This window comes from Ahaetulla prasina, chromosome 10 (genome assembly GCF_028640845.1).
Source record: "Ahaetulla prasina isolate Xishuangbanna chromosome 10, ASM2864084v1, whole genome shotgun sequence".
Lineage (NCBI taxonomy): Eukaryota > Metazoa > Chordata > Lepidosauria > Squamata > Colubridae > Ahaetulla > Ahaetulla prasina.
In genome coordinates this window covers 22455242-22468436 of record NC_080548.1, presented here as the reverse complement: position 1 = coordinate 22468436, position 13195 = coordinate 22455242, and the positions used below count along the sequence as shown (strand labels likewise).

At 42.6% G+C, this 13195-nt stretch overlaps 1 protein-coding gene across 1 annotated transcript in view; it reads left to right on the top strand.

The window, feature by feature from the left end:
- The window catches only part of LOC131204282 (synaptophysin-like protein 1), a 44720-nt gene extending 32200 nt beyond the window's left edge, over nt 1-12520 (top strand). Inside the window, exon 5 of the mRNA XM_058195386.1 lies at nt 5800-12520. Coding sequence (XP_058051369.1) covers nt 5800-5931 — 132 coding nt within the window. The 3' untranslated portion in view covers nt 5932-12520. The remainder of the gene's footprint in view (nt 1-5799) is intronic.
- The last annotated feature ends 675 nt before the right edge of the window (nt 12521-13195 follow it).

Genomic DNA, 13195 nt, shown 5'->3' with positions numbered 1-13195 from the left:
CCTGTGCTAGGAAGTTGCAAATGGTGATCATGTGACCCCACAATGACCATTTGCTTATTAACAAATGCCTTTAAAAAGGTTATAAAAAACTGGGTCAGATACAGGATGACCTGCTTTAGGACTGTCACAATTTACGATCATAATGGGCAAGCTCAGTGGTGAAATGTAAAATTTGTTACTACCAGTTCTGTGGGCATGGCTTGGGGAGTAATGTGACTGGATGGGCGTGGCCAACTTTTTATTTTTACTTTAAAAAGCATTTTTTCTACAACCTCTTCGGCTGAAGAGGTTGTAAAAAACTGCTTTTAAAAGGCTCCTCTTACAATCCCAGCTGAGTTGCCTGATTGTCAGAGGCTTTTCTTTTCTTTTAAAAGCATTTTTTTTTGCCTTTAAAGAAGAAAAGCCTCTGACGATCAGGCAACTCAGCTGGGATCATCACAGGAGCCTTTTATAAGCACTTTTTCTACAAACTCTGCAGCTGAAGAGGTTGTAGAAAAAATGCTTTTAAAAGGCTCTGGTGATCCCACCTGAGCCACACGATCATCAGAGGCTTTTTTTTTTACTTTTAAAAGCATTTTTTCGGCCGAAGAAAAAATGCTTTTAAAAGTTAAAAAAAAAAACTCTGATGATTGCGCGGCTCAGCTGGGCATGGGGGAGGGGGGCAGGGATTTTTGCTACCGGTTCTCCGAACCACCCACCGCCATTGCTACCAGATCGGGAGATCCGGTCCGAACCGGGAGCATTTCACCCCTCGGCAGGCTCCATTACAGCCGTAAGTCGAGGACTACCTGTATGTTCCAAATGAAAATGCTACCGCTGAGTCTTTCAGTCAAGCTATACCCAGTTCTCAGTGATTCCAAAGAATTTCTTATCTCAGTGAGAATGAGCCATGGTAGCACAGTGGTTAGAATGCAGTACGGCAGGCTATTTCTGCTGACTGCCGGCTGACTGCAGTTTGGCAGTTCGAATCTCACCAGGCTCCAGGTTGACTCAGCCTTCCATCCTTCCGAGGTGGGTAAAATGAGGACCCAGATTGTTGGGGGCAATAGGCTGATGCTGTAAAGCACTGTGAAGTGTTATATAAGTCTAAGTGCCAGGGGTCTGCAAACTTAAACACTCAAAGAGCCATTTGGACACATTTCCCACAGAAAAGAAAAGCCACAAAACTCTTCCCGTGCCTGACTTATTTCTTGAGCAGCCACAAAACTAGCATCTGTAGTTGAATTAAACGTTCTGTTTTCTTTTGAAACTTTTCTTTTCTTAGATTTATCTATGGCTGGCCTATTGGGGGTTGAAAACCTCAAGAAATCGCGTGCCAGCAGGTGTCACACATTGGCGGCTGTGACACATATTTTGAGCCGCAGCAGAGCGGTGAAAGAGCCACATGCGGCTCCAGAGCTGCAGGTTGCTGACCCCTGGCCTAAGTGCTATTGCTATTTGATTATCTCATTTTCTGCATTTCCAGCCACTCCTTTGGGATGCATTTTCTTCTGCGAGATAGAATTTCAAGATGGAGTAGTCTGTTTTTGGCACTATGTCTTGTTTCGCACGTCAAAAAATATGTCCGATAACAAAGGACCTCTGTTGTTTAGACTTGCTTCTTTTTCAGACAGTACCTTGGCAGCTTATTCCAGTGTTTTGATTTTGTTTTTATATCTTGCCTATACAGGTAATCCTCGACTTGATTGAACCCAAAATTTCTGTTGCTAAGTGAGGCATTTGTTAAGTGTTCCCCATTTTACGACCTTTCTTGCCACAGTTTGTTCAGTGAATCATTGCACTTATTAAATTAGTAAACAGGGTTGGTAAGCGAATCTGGATTCCCCATTGGTCAGAAGTCCGCAAAAGGAGATCACGGGACAACAAGACACGGCAACCGTCATAAATAGGAGTCAGTTGCCAAGCGTTTGAATTTTGATCACATGACCATGGGGATGCTGTGAGTTCGATCCTAGGTAGAGGCAGATATTTCTCTCTCTGGGCACACTGAGAATATATCTGCTGCATATAACTCCGCATTGGCAACAGGAAAGGCATCTGGCCAGTAAACACTCGGCTTCATTCACTCCACCCCGCAAGGGATTATGGGGTTGTTAAAAGAGGATGATGATGATGGTGATGACCATGGGGATGCTGTTATGGTTGTAAGTGTGACGAAATGGTCATAAGTCACTTTTTTCGAATGGTAAAAAGTGATGTTGTAACTTCGAATGGTCACTAAATGAACTGTTCTAAGTTGAAGACTATCTGTATTAGTGGAGGTGATTGATCAATTAATAACAGATCCCATCTCGCCCCCACTCATCCTGCTCCCCCTCTCCCTCCCCATCTTTTAATTGTGTTGCAGCGTTGGGCTTTCTGTACTAACTTATTCATGTTTTTAATGTATATATTTTATCTTTTATGAGAGTAAGCCACCCAGAATTACCTTGAGGTAAAATGGACGACCGATCAATTTTAAACAATAAAACAAATAAAAAAATAAATGTTCTTGAATAAAGGGTTAGAGCAGGGGTCTCCAACCTTGGCAACTTTAAGCCTGGAGGACTTCAACTCCCAGAATTCCCCAGCCAGCTTTGCTTCTGGGAGTTGAAGTCCTCCAGTCTTAAAGTTGCCAAGGTTGGAGACCCCTGGGTTAGAGTGTCAGATTTCCAAGTGATGAAACCCATTCAAAAAGAAACAGGCGAAGTCCCTTTTCCAAAATGAATTCTTTCTACTTAGGTAGTCATCAAATTGGCAAAGCCTGTTGTAATTTCGGATCCGATACAAAACGGAATTACACCACATAATATTTCAATAAGGGACAATAAGGGACGCGGTAGCTCAAGGGGCTGAGACACTGAGCTTGTTGATTGAAAGGTCAGCAGTTCAGCGGTTCGAATCCCTGGTGCTGCTGTGTAATGGGGTGAGCTCCCGTGACTTGTCCCAGCTTCTGCCAATCTAGCGGTTCGAAAGCATATAAAAAATGCAAGTAGAAAAAATAGGGACCACCTTTGGTGGGAAGGTAACAGCGTTCCATGCGCCTTTGGCGTTGAGTCATGCCGGCCACATGACCACAGAGACGTCATCGGACAGCACTGGCTCTTCGGCTTTGAAACGGAGATGAGCACCGCCCCCTAGAGTCAGGAACGACTAGCACGTATATGCGAGGGGAACCTTTACCTTTACCTTTTAATATTGCAAGTTAGAAAACATCCCTCAAAAGTCACATTCTCCAATAAACACTCAATCCCTCAGTTCCCCTGTGTCTTCAAACTCCATCTTCTATTCTCACCAGGAGCAGCCTCTGTTCCCATGGGAAAGAAAGTCACCTAGACAAAACAATCCTCACTATCTATTCGCTCCTTCCCCTCCCCCACCTTAAGAATGTGACAAGCCCAGAAACCCCCCTTACATAGTAAAGAGAAAGAAAAGGAATACACGAGTATACTAGAGAGCTAAATAAATTGGCTACACATAAGTCAAATTCTGATTCCACATAGAGCCCTTTGGAGTTGGAAAAAAAATCCAGAGTGTATTTATTTGATAAAATCAGGAATGTTTAGGGGAAAAATAGTAGGCCAATTTCTCAGGAGGGTGGCCACGATGAAATGCTGAAGCAGATAACATTCATTACCACGTTTTGTAACTGGAGACTCATTTTCTTTGGCACGGATGCCAGCAGCTCCTGCAAGACCCAGGAGGGCCGTGCTGTCAAAATGTCATCCAAATAAAGGGAGCCAATTTTATTTTTAGGAAGAGCATATTCTGAGCCTTTCCATTTTTATTGCTAGCTGCTTTCCATGGGTTGAGCCTTTGGCAAGGTGCGGGCATTATCTTACTTTCGTTTCCTGATGTGAAACAGCTGGCAAACATGCCACGTGTTTTTAACCTTCTATTCCTCAAATGTCGGTCATGCAGTTCCAGGGGAATTAAGATGCCTCATTGTGGTGCTTCTGGGACCTTGTGCAAACCATGATTGGCTCACCCCAGGGGTGAAATAATCCCGGATTGGACAGGATCGCCCGATCCGGTAGCGATGGCGGCTGCTGGTTTGGAGGACCGGTAGCAAAAATCCCTGGCCCCGCCCCCTTGCCTTTGCAGAGGTTTTTTTTTTTTAACTTTTAAAAGCCGGTTTTCTACAAGTAAGAGTAGAGATTCTAAGGCACTTACCTGATTACTGATGAATGCATGGCTCTCTTTCCAGCCCGAAAGCAGTTTCAGTTTCAGCCAGACAGAATCAATCGCTCAGCTAATCTATTTCCTCGGTGATCAACTGGCTGGCTTTGTTGGCTGAGGAACTCTGGGATTTGAAGTCCAAAATAAAATAAAATAATAAAATAAAATAAAATAAAATAAAATAAAATAATAAAATAATAAAATAAAATAAAATAAAATAATAAAATAAAATAATAAAATAAAATAAAATAATAAAATAAAATAATAAAATAAAATAAAATAATAAAATAAAATAATAAAATAATAAAATAATAAAATAATAAAATAATAAAATATTTGTGCAGCTTTCTGAGATTTGGTGTGTTTCTGTAGTGTTTGACTCTAACTACACAAACACACAAAATCTCAGAAAGCTGTATGTGGCATATTGTGTATGTGTGTGTTAGTTGTGTGTGTGTAAAGTGTGAAAGTTGGTTTTTGGTACCTCTTATTGTTTTTTTATACTTTGTTTATTATTTTTATTATTTATTGTTATTGGCCACGCCCACCAAGCCATCTGACCACCAAGCCACGGCCACCAATTAAGCCACACCCACAGAACCAGTAGGGAAAATTTTTAGATTTCACCCCTGGCTCACCCCCTGGAAATACACAGGCAGTTATTACAGAAAGTGGGTCATTCCATGTCAAGTGGCTCCATCACGGATTTCGGTGAAATTTGGTGTGAACATGCACACACGTCCCCAATGAACATTGGTAAAGTATTACGTGTGCTGATACAATACTTGCAGAGATATGGGCATTTCTGTGACCCCATACCATAGCCGCCTACAGTACGACTCTGAGGTTCCAGCAACTTTGAGACATAATATCTTCAGTGGTTCGAATCCCTAATGCCGCGTAACAGGGTGAGCTCCCGTGACTTGTCCCAGCTTCTGCCAACCTAACAGTTCGAAAGCACGTAAAAAAATAATGCAAGTAGAAAAATAGGGACCACCTTTGGTGGGAAGGTAACAGTGTTCCGTGCGCCTTTGGCATTGAGTCATGCCGGCCACATGACCACGGAGATACCTTTGGACAGCGCTGGCTCTTCGGCTTTGAAATGAAGATAAGCACCGCCCCAACGACTAGCACATATGTACGAGGGGTACCTTTACTTTTACCTTTGCTTATCTCCGGCAATATTTTGTTGAGAGAAACAAAACTTGGCCATCTTGTAAAACTTTTTGTGCTCTATTAAACAAAATAATAAAAACATTCTCATGAGTGATCTCCATCTAGATAATTTGGAGCAAAGTTGGCCGAAAATAGTGCGGCTCAAAAAAAAAGGTTGACGTTCGGTTTTTTATATCACTGGAAGGAAAGGTATTCCTCTCAACAAAATATTAGTGGAGATATTACGTCTCAAAGTTGCTGGAGTCATACTGTTGAAGGCTGTGGCATGGGCTCACACAAATGGCTATATCTCCGCAAGTATTGAATCAGCACACGTAACACTTTAGCAATGTTCACCACTTTCTGGAGCAGAAATCAATACCTTTGGTTCAGTTTTTCTGCTGGCTCGTCCCCATCCATTCGAAATAAGCTGGGCTGCTTAGGCCTAAATATCGTTGACCTTTCCCTCTTTCTGTTTCCTCGTAGGTCGTTGGCTTCCTCAACCTGATTCTGTGGGCTGGCAGCGCTTGGTTCGTCTACAAGGAAACCCACCTACATAGTCCTCCCTCCAGCGCTTCTCCCAACGCAACCAGTTCCCAGTCTCCTCCAGGGATGTGAAGGGCCTGAGAAGGCCTTGGATGTGGAAAAACACGTCTCGCCTCAGGATGATCCTCACGGCTGTTCCCTCCCCTCCTCTCCCCTCCTCCATTGTGTAATTGATGTGTGAAAAATGGATGGGTTTCATGTTTTGTTTTTGCTCCAATGCCTGGGGCCAGAACCGAAAGTGACACCATGCACAAGAGAGCCATTACGCTGTGCAAAAGCTTGTTCTCTGCATTGAAAAAAAAAGAGGCTTTTGCTGTCTCGGGTTCGAAGGCTCCCCCCCCCCATGTTAATAATAAAAAGGTTGAGCGAGCAGCATTTCAATTGATTGAAGGCAGCTGGTCTTGTGTGTGATTAGAGTTGAGTTGTCCCGCTCGGTTATGAAGTGCCACCTCTTTTATCAGTGTATGCTTCCTTCGAAGGACGTCGTCCTCCCCCCCGAATTCAGTGGGGCTGACTGTCAAGTAAGCGTGCTTAGGATCTCCCCTCCGGATTCCCCAGAAGGGAGTTGCATTTAAAGCGTCTGGTTTTGTACAGATCTTGCCTGCTGTCCAGAATGCATAAAATGCCTGGGCTTTGCAGTCCGTTTACGTGGAACTCCAAATAACTCTTAACTTCCGCATTCGTCTCTCTTGAAAGTTCTTTTAAAACTAGAAAACGTAGAATGCTAGTAGTTGGTTTCCCTGCCATAGTCCCCATAGTCTCACCGGCAAAGACTTGGCTAACATGGCACAACTTGAAGCTCCACAGCCCTTCCCTCCCTTGGTGCAGCTGTTTTAAAAGAGGCCACTTAAGTTGTCATCCTGAATGTTGTTGAATATTGTGAGACCCATGGGCAGGAATCTTCCAGATTGTATTTAATTAGCTTTTTAATGACACTTGAATTCAGATTAGATTTCAGCCTGGCCTGGACTTCTCTGCTTCTTTTCACCAGCTGGAAGGGGGTTCTCCTCAAATGTCATTCACAAGCTTATTTCCGTAGCGCGGAAATAATGGGTGCAACCTTAACGCAGGAAGGCAGACAATTCTGCTGATGAATCCAGGGAACCTGCAGAAAGGTTTATGTCTGTTCACGGCTCCCAATTTGTTGAAAGGAATCCTAAACAAAAAGTTTAATTTCTAGTCCTTCTGGCAGTCAAGACATCCTGTAGAATAGAATTAGGATCAGCATCACTCAAGGCTGTGAATTTGTGCTTCTTCCTCTTAAAAATACGTTCGATCCAACCCAAAGCAAAATCTATATGCCAAAGAATTCATGGCTTTATGTTAATTGTACAGAAGTGTGGGGGGGAAAAATCACACCACGAAGGAGTTTGCAATTGCTTATTTTCTGTCAAGCGCCAGGAAATTCAGGAGATCCAGACAGTTCAAATGGGTATAAAGATTTATTGTAAGCTTGAGCTGTCTACAAGAATCTGAACTACTAAGGACCAAGAGAAATTAGCGGGAGATAAGAATAGAAGGAATTCCAGTTGGGCTGGACTTAGATCTCTTGTGGACATGAAGGGACTGGAGACTGATGACGTGTTTGAGCCTTCCCTCAGGCTCAGCCTGGCCATCTCCTACATTTTCTGGGTAAATCTCTATACATTTTGTGCTTGCAGAATTTGGTGTGGGGTTTGGGGTTCGTGGTTTTTCTGACATAATTTTCCAGAGATCTTGGTTTCAAAACGGTCATCCAAATATTTGGTCTTTTTTTTTTTTAATTGGCTAGAAGTTGAGGTTCTGTTTGTCACGATGTCAAATACTAGAAACAGAGAGATAGGATCTCTGGAAGTGAAAATGTATCTTGCATGGTTTTTATTTTTTTATTCTAACTACCGATAGAAGAGAATATTTGTAGCTCAAGGTTGAATTGTAAGAGTCCTTGGTGCTCTTTCAGCATGAAGTTTTTTGTTTTTTTTTGTAGATGTTTCATTACCACACTAGGTAATATTATCAGTGCATTTATGCTAACTTTTATCATTGCCAGTGTATGAATTTGCCCCATTCACTGCTCTTTTGTTGCCTTGGTTGTTGTCTTTACTACCAACTTGCTTTGCCAAGGGTATGTGATTGTGAAAATCCGCAAAAGTTTCCGATTGCAAACTTACCTAAAGGACACGCGTGTGTTCATTGGATTGATTCTTAAAGTAATGGACAATGCGATCAGCCACGTATCAATTTTTCCTCTGATTCCTATTTGAGCCTAGATCTTAGGGTGCTTGTATGAGTTTTCTCATTTGAATATAATTTGCATTTACTTTCTTTGTGGTCTTTATTGGATTTGCAATTGCTCTCATTGTAAGATGTTGCGATTAAACCTTCAATTTTTATATTTTGTTAGGAATAGCACCTAATCTCCGCCCCCCACAGTCTAGCCCAGTGGTTCCCAACCTTTTTTGTGGCCATGCCCCACCTAAGCACCTCTAAAATTCTGATGCCCCCCCCTCCCTGGTGACTGTTCTGTCCCCCTCGCCTCAGTCCGAGCGATGACTTAATTAGTCGGCAACTATCAGCTTCTGGCAGCAAACTAGCAAGCGTCTGCCAAGTGTCTCTGTTATCTCTCTTGATGCCGATGAGTTCAACCAGGAACAAACAGTACTTCAGCTCTAGTTAAGCAGTTGATTTGCTTGCCACGAAGGGGTATAGCAGCCCTTGCTGCTTTTATAACGTGTGGGGTGTGGCTCCATGACTCAGCACTTCCTAGGCCTGCCCCACCCTTGCTTCTGTTGTTCCGCCTCTCCTGCCTACAAAACCTAGGGTCCAGCCAGGCCTGATTGCCATCAGCCGGGTCTGGAGGCGTGGCCTGGGAGGGGAAAAGAGTCAGGGGACGGAGGCCTTGTTATCTCCTCCACCTGGCCTGCCTCTGGCTCCTGGAGCTGAGCCAGGGAAGCCGGTGCTCCAGAAGTAAGTCCTGATGGCCCTTCCCCCTCCCTTTCCAAGTCACTTTCTGGCAGGGGCCCCGGCTCGGGGGGGGGCGCAGACACAACAGTGACATATAATTCTTACTTTACTCAAAAAATGAACTCTACTCACATGGAGGAAGCCTAAAAAGCCATTAATTTGGTTTAAACAAGGTTCAAATTGCCCCCATTAAAAATCAAATTGCCCCCCCTCCACCATGGATGTGGGCCTCACATTGGAAACCACTGGTCTATACTGTAAAAGATCAACCTTTTGTAAAATCCATCTTAGTCTCATATCTCAGTGGGGAAAAAAACCACTGTTCTTAATTTTACTGCAGGACAGCGAAAACTAGGACTACAAGCTTCGTTATTTTAAAAAAAAAGTTTCATCAACATTGGGGAGATTATAGTTAAAAACCAGTGTCGTGTTCTCACTGTTATACTTGTCTGGCTATCTGTTTGATCCTGGCTTGAGCAGGATACTCATATGGGTGGAAGTGAGGGCGTAGAGATTGGATACCCATTTGTCTGAACCGGTATAGGGCAGAGGTCTTCAAACTTGGCAGCTTTAAGACTTGTGGACTTCAACTCCCAGAATTCTCCAGCCAGCTATGCTATTCTGGGAGTTGAAGTCCACAAGTCTTAAAGCTGCCAAGTTTGAAGACCTCTGGTATAAGGGTCTCTTGCTTGAGCAGAAGGTTGGACTAGAAAACCTCCAAGGTCCCTTCCAACTCTGTTATTGTGTTATGGCCACAGAAAGAGAATTTAAAATAATAAGCTTTGGTTCTTTCCATAAAATTAAGGCTTTGGGCATGACCTTTTCCAATCCATGGCGCCTCATCTTTTTTGCTAGAGTATAGAATGAATACGCAAGTGTTGAATTTGTGGGCTTGGAAACCACAAGAAAAGGCCTCCATTGCTGAGAGGAAGAAGGAGTTCTGAACCTCTTTTAGAAGTCATACCTTATTGCAGGTAGTCCTCACTTAGTGACCACAAGGGAGGTCATTTCCAGCCTTCCTGGTAGAACAGACAAGGAAACATAACCAGGAAAGCGAATTCTACTTTATTATAAGGCTCCATTAACAGAATCTTGCAAGTCTGAAAGTACAACTCACCCGCCATCTCTTTTACAGCTTAGGAAGTTAAGAAGGAACCTTTCTGAGTTTCTTTCTCTATCCATTATGCAGCTGAGGGACCTACCTTCTTTTATCTGATTGTTCTCAAGGCTGCATTTCTCCCCAGCCCATCCCCTCTCCCAAAGTCACTCCCACACACCATTACATTTGCTAAGCGAAGCATCATGTGACGGCAATGGGCTTACGATGTCGCTTTCCGTTCGGCGGTTAAGCGAAACATGACATGATGAACAACTTGCAATTTTACCGCTGGCTTCTACTTATTGGAAGCCGGCAGTGAAGTGCGCAGGTGACCGTGGGACACTGCAGCAGTTGTAGATTCAAGGGCTGGTGTAAAGTGACTTTTTCAGTGCCGCTGAAACTTCAAAAGGTCTCTAAGCAGGATAGTCATTAAGTAAGATCTACGTGTAAGTAATCTTCCCTCACCCATCCTATGTTTTCCTGGATACCTGCAATTCATTCTTTGGCCAGTTGGTGGTGCTGAAGGAAGTGGACGTTGACAACCTTGTTGGTCGTGACCCTCCTAACTGTGAAAACTGATCTCTTCGCACTCAAATCCTTGACCAACATTGAATGAATCTTCTTGAGGGTTGGGTGAAAGTATTCCAAAGAGACCAGAGGTGGGTTTCAGCTATTGTTACCTCCGGTTCACTCGCCTATGCACCTTCCGCACATGCGCCCAGCCTCGAAAACATGGCTAAATACGACAGTATAGAGCTGGGGCAGGTTGGCGGGGCCATTTGCGATCTCCACTACCGGTTCGCGTGAACCGGTCTGAACCTGCTGAATACTACCCTTTGGCCTAAATTTGAAAGGCAGATACCAACGGGTGGGTGAAATTGCATCTCCTATTACATTGCAGACGTGAGGGGACGTTTAGAATCTTGGTCTGCTCTAGGACAATATTTTTCAACCTTGGCAACTTCAAGATGAATGGTCGTCAATTCCTGGCTGAGGAATTCAGGGAATTGAAGTCCACTCATCTTAAAAAGTTGCTCAGGTTGACAGAAACACCGATCTAGGATGTCGGGTTGACTTTCCTTCCCATAATTCCCCTAGGAGTCCTCCCGTTGCAGCCCTTTTCAGGGCCAGGGATTATGGGAATGTCAAAATTATAACTGGCTCGTCCTCTTTTCAGCTAATTCCATCTTCTGCTCTGTTTGTTAAAATACCTTGCAGTTTTTCTACCACCAAATGGAAATGACCCCCCCCCCCAAAAAAGTGCTAGTTACGACTCAGTCTATAGAGCAAAAGCTAACCATGAGAGAGACTTTCCCATCTAGATTCAGGTCTCGTACAGGCAGTTCAGACACTGGATGCAATTAAAATCCCATTTAGCTGTGCGGATTTGCTGCTTCTTTCCTTGAAATGCTGAAAGCAAGAATATTTGGAAGGAAAATAATGCTTCAATAAAATAGAGCTTTCTCTACTGTATATTTTAATCACTTGATAAGCAGAGCCCTCTCCAAAATCCTTGTAACACAAATAAAAGCTCATTTTACAGTAGTGGCCAAAATTGTGGAAACCTTTTGGAAAAAGTGTATTTTCTAAAATTAGCTAATAACACCACTTTTTTTTTTTTTGCAGTAGTACCATAAAATTATATATCAATGGAAAGATCATTTAATCGAATGTAATGCAATAACTTTCATGAAGGATTTGCTATTAGAATAGCAGTTACAGTATAAAATTAAAACTTACAGTATAAGTTTTAATTTTATGTATCGATGTTTTATATGCCTGTGAACCGCCCTGAGTCCTTTGGGAGATAGGGCGGTATATAAATTTAAATAATAAATAAATAAATAAATAAATAAAGAAGAAAAGTGAAACGTAGAAAAAAATGAGATATACAAAAATTATCACCACAGAAAAAAACAAAATATACAAAAATGATCACCATGTCAGTTAATACTTAGGTGGGTAATCTTTAGCATGAATTACGGCCTTACAATGTCTTCCCACAGAGTGAACCAAGTCTTTGAGTTCTGCAGCTGTTATAATGTGAAACCAAGATTCCATGATTGCTTCTATTAAATGGGTTTTATTGCTGGGTCGCTTCTGAGTAACAAATTTTTTTAGTTGAGTCCATAGATTTTCAGTTGGGTTAAGGTCTGGCCTATTCCCAGGCCATTCCAGCAGTGGAATATGATTATCTTGAAACGCAAAAAAAAAGTTGTACTATTAACCATCAAACCTCCAAAATACACTTTTCCCAAAAGGTTTCCATAAGTTTGGCCACTACTGTATATATTTTCCCTCCCCTGTATATAAAGCTGTCTGCCCTATTCAGTCATTTGCAGGGAATTCCATGTTTTGCAACTATGGCCTTATATTCCTGATCAGCTTGAACAAATTTGGAATTATAGTTGATGTGCCAATATATGCGTTTTGCATCTTGTTATGTTGGAGACAGAGGCCAAATGCTTTGTTACATATATATATATATACATATATATATTAAAGAAGTTCATATATACCTTGAGAGTCCCCCCCCCCCGTCTCATCCGAATTATTTGGAAAATGTATGTGTGTCTGCGCACAACTGGTTTAATAAACATACTTTGCTCACTGATCAAACGTCTTCAGTTGCTCTTGCTTTCTAGTTCAAAGAATTGGCCCAATTTGGGTTTAACATTTCTCTTTCATCTCGCTCCTGTGCCTTTTTTTGATCTGCCAGTTATCTGATTTTGTTTGAAAGCAGATAAGGAACCAAAGGGCTTGTTCCTAAAGTATCTGAACACAAAAATGCATTAAAGAAAAAATTTGGGGAGGGGGGAAATGATGATTTGTTTGATAGGGTTTAGGCAAGGTTTAAATATAAACCTGAAGCCGAAGAGGGTGGAAGAGGAGTGTTGGGGGTGGGGTAGGATTTGATTCCTGTGCAGGTCTATGAATAGCAGAGACAGGGAAATATATGTGAAGTCCATATGTGAACATTTCTATAATTATCTTTAGTTGGTGTGCCTAGAGAAGAGAACTGAACAGGGGCCAAAGTGACCCCCCCAATGTTAAGAATTGTCTGGGCCATAGAGCTTCCTCACTCAGTGCATTATGGTATGGTATGATGGCTTGACAGCCGCGGATAGGAAGACATTACAGAGAGTGGTGAGCATAGCCCCACTGATATCACTGGAGGACATCGCTAGGGCTCGCGGCCTTGGAAGAGTGAGGAAAATCCTCGGATGACTCACACCCTGGCCAGCCCTTCTTTATTCTCCTACTATCTGGAAGGAGATAAAGAAACATAGGCAG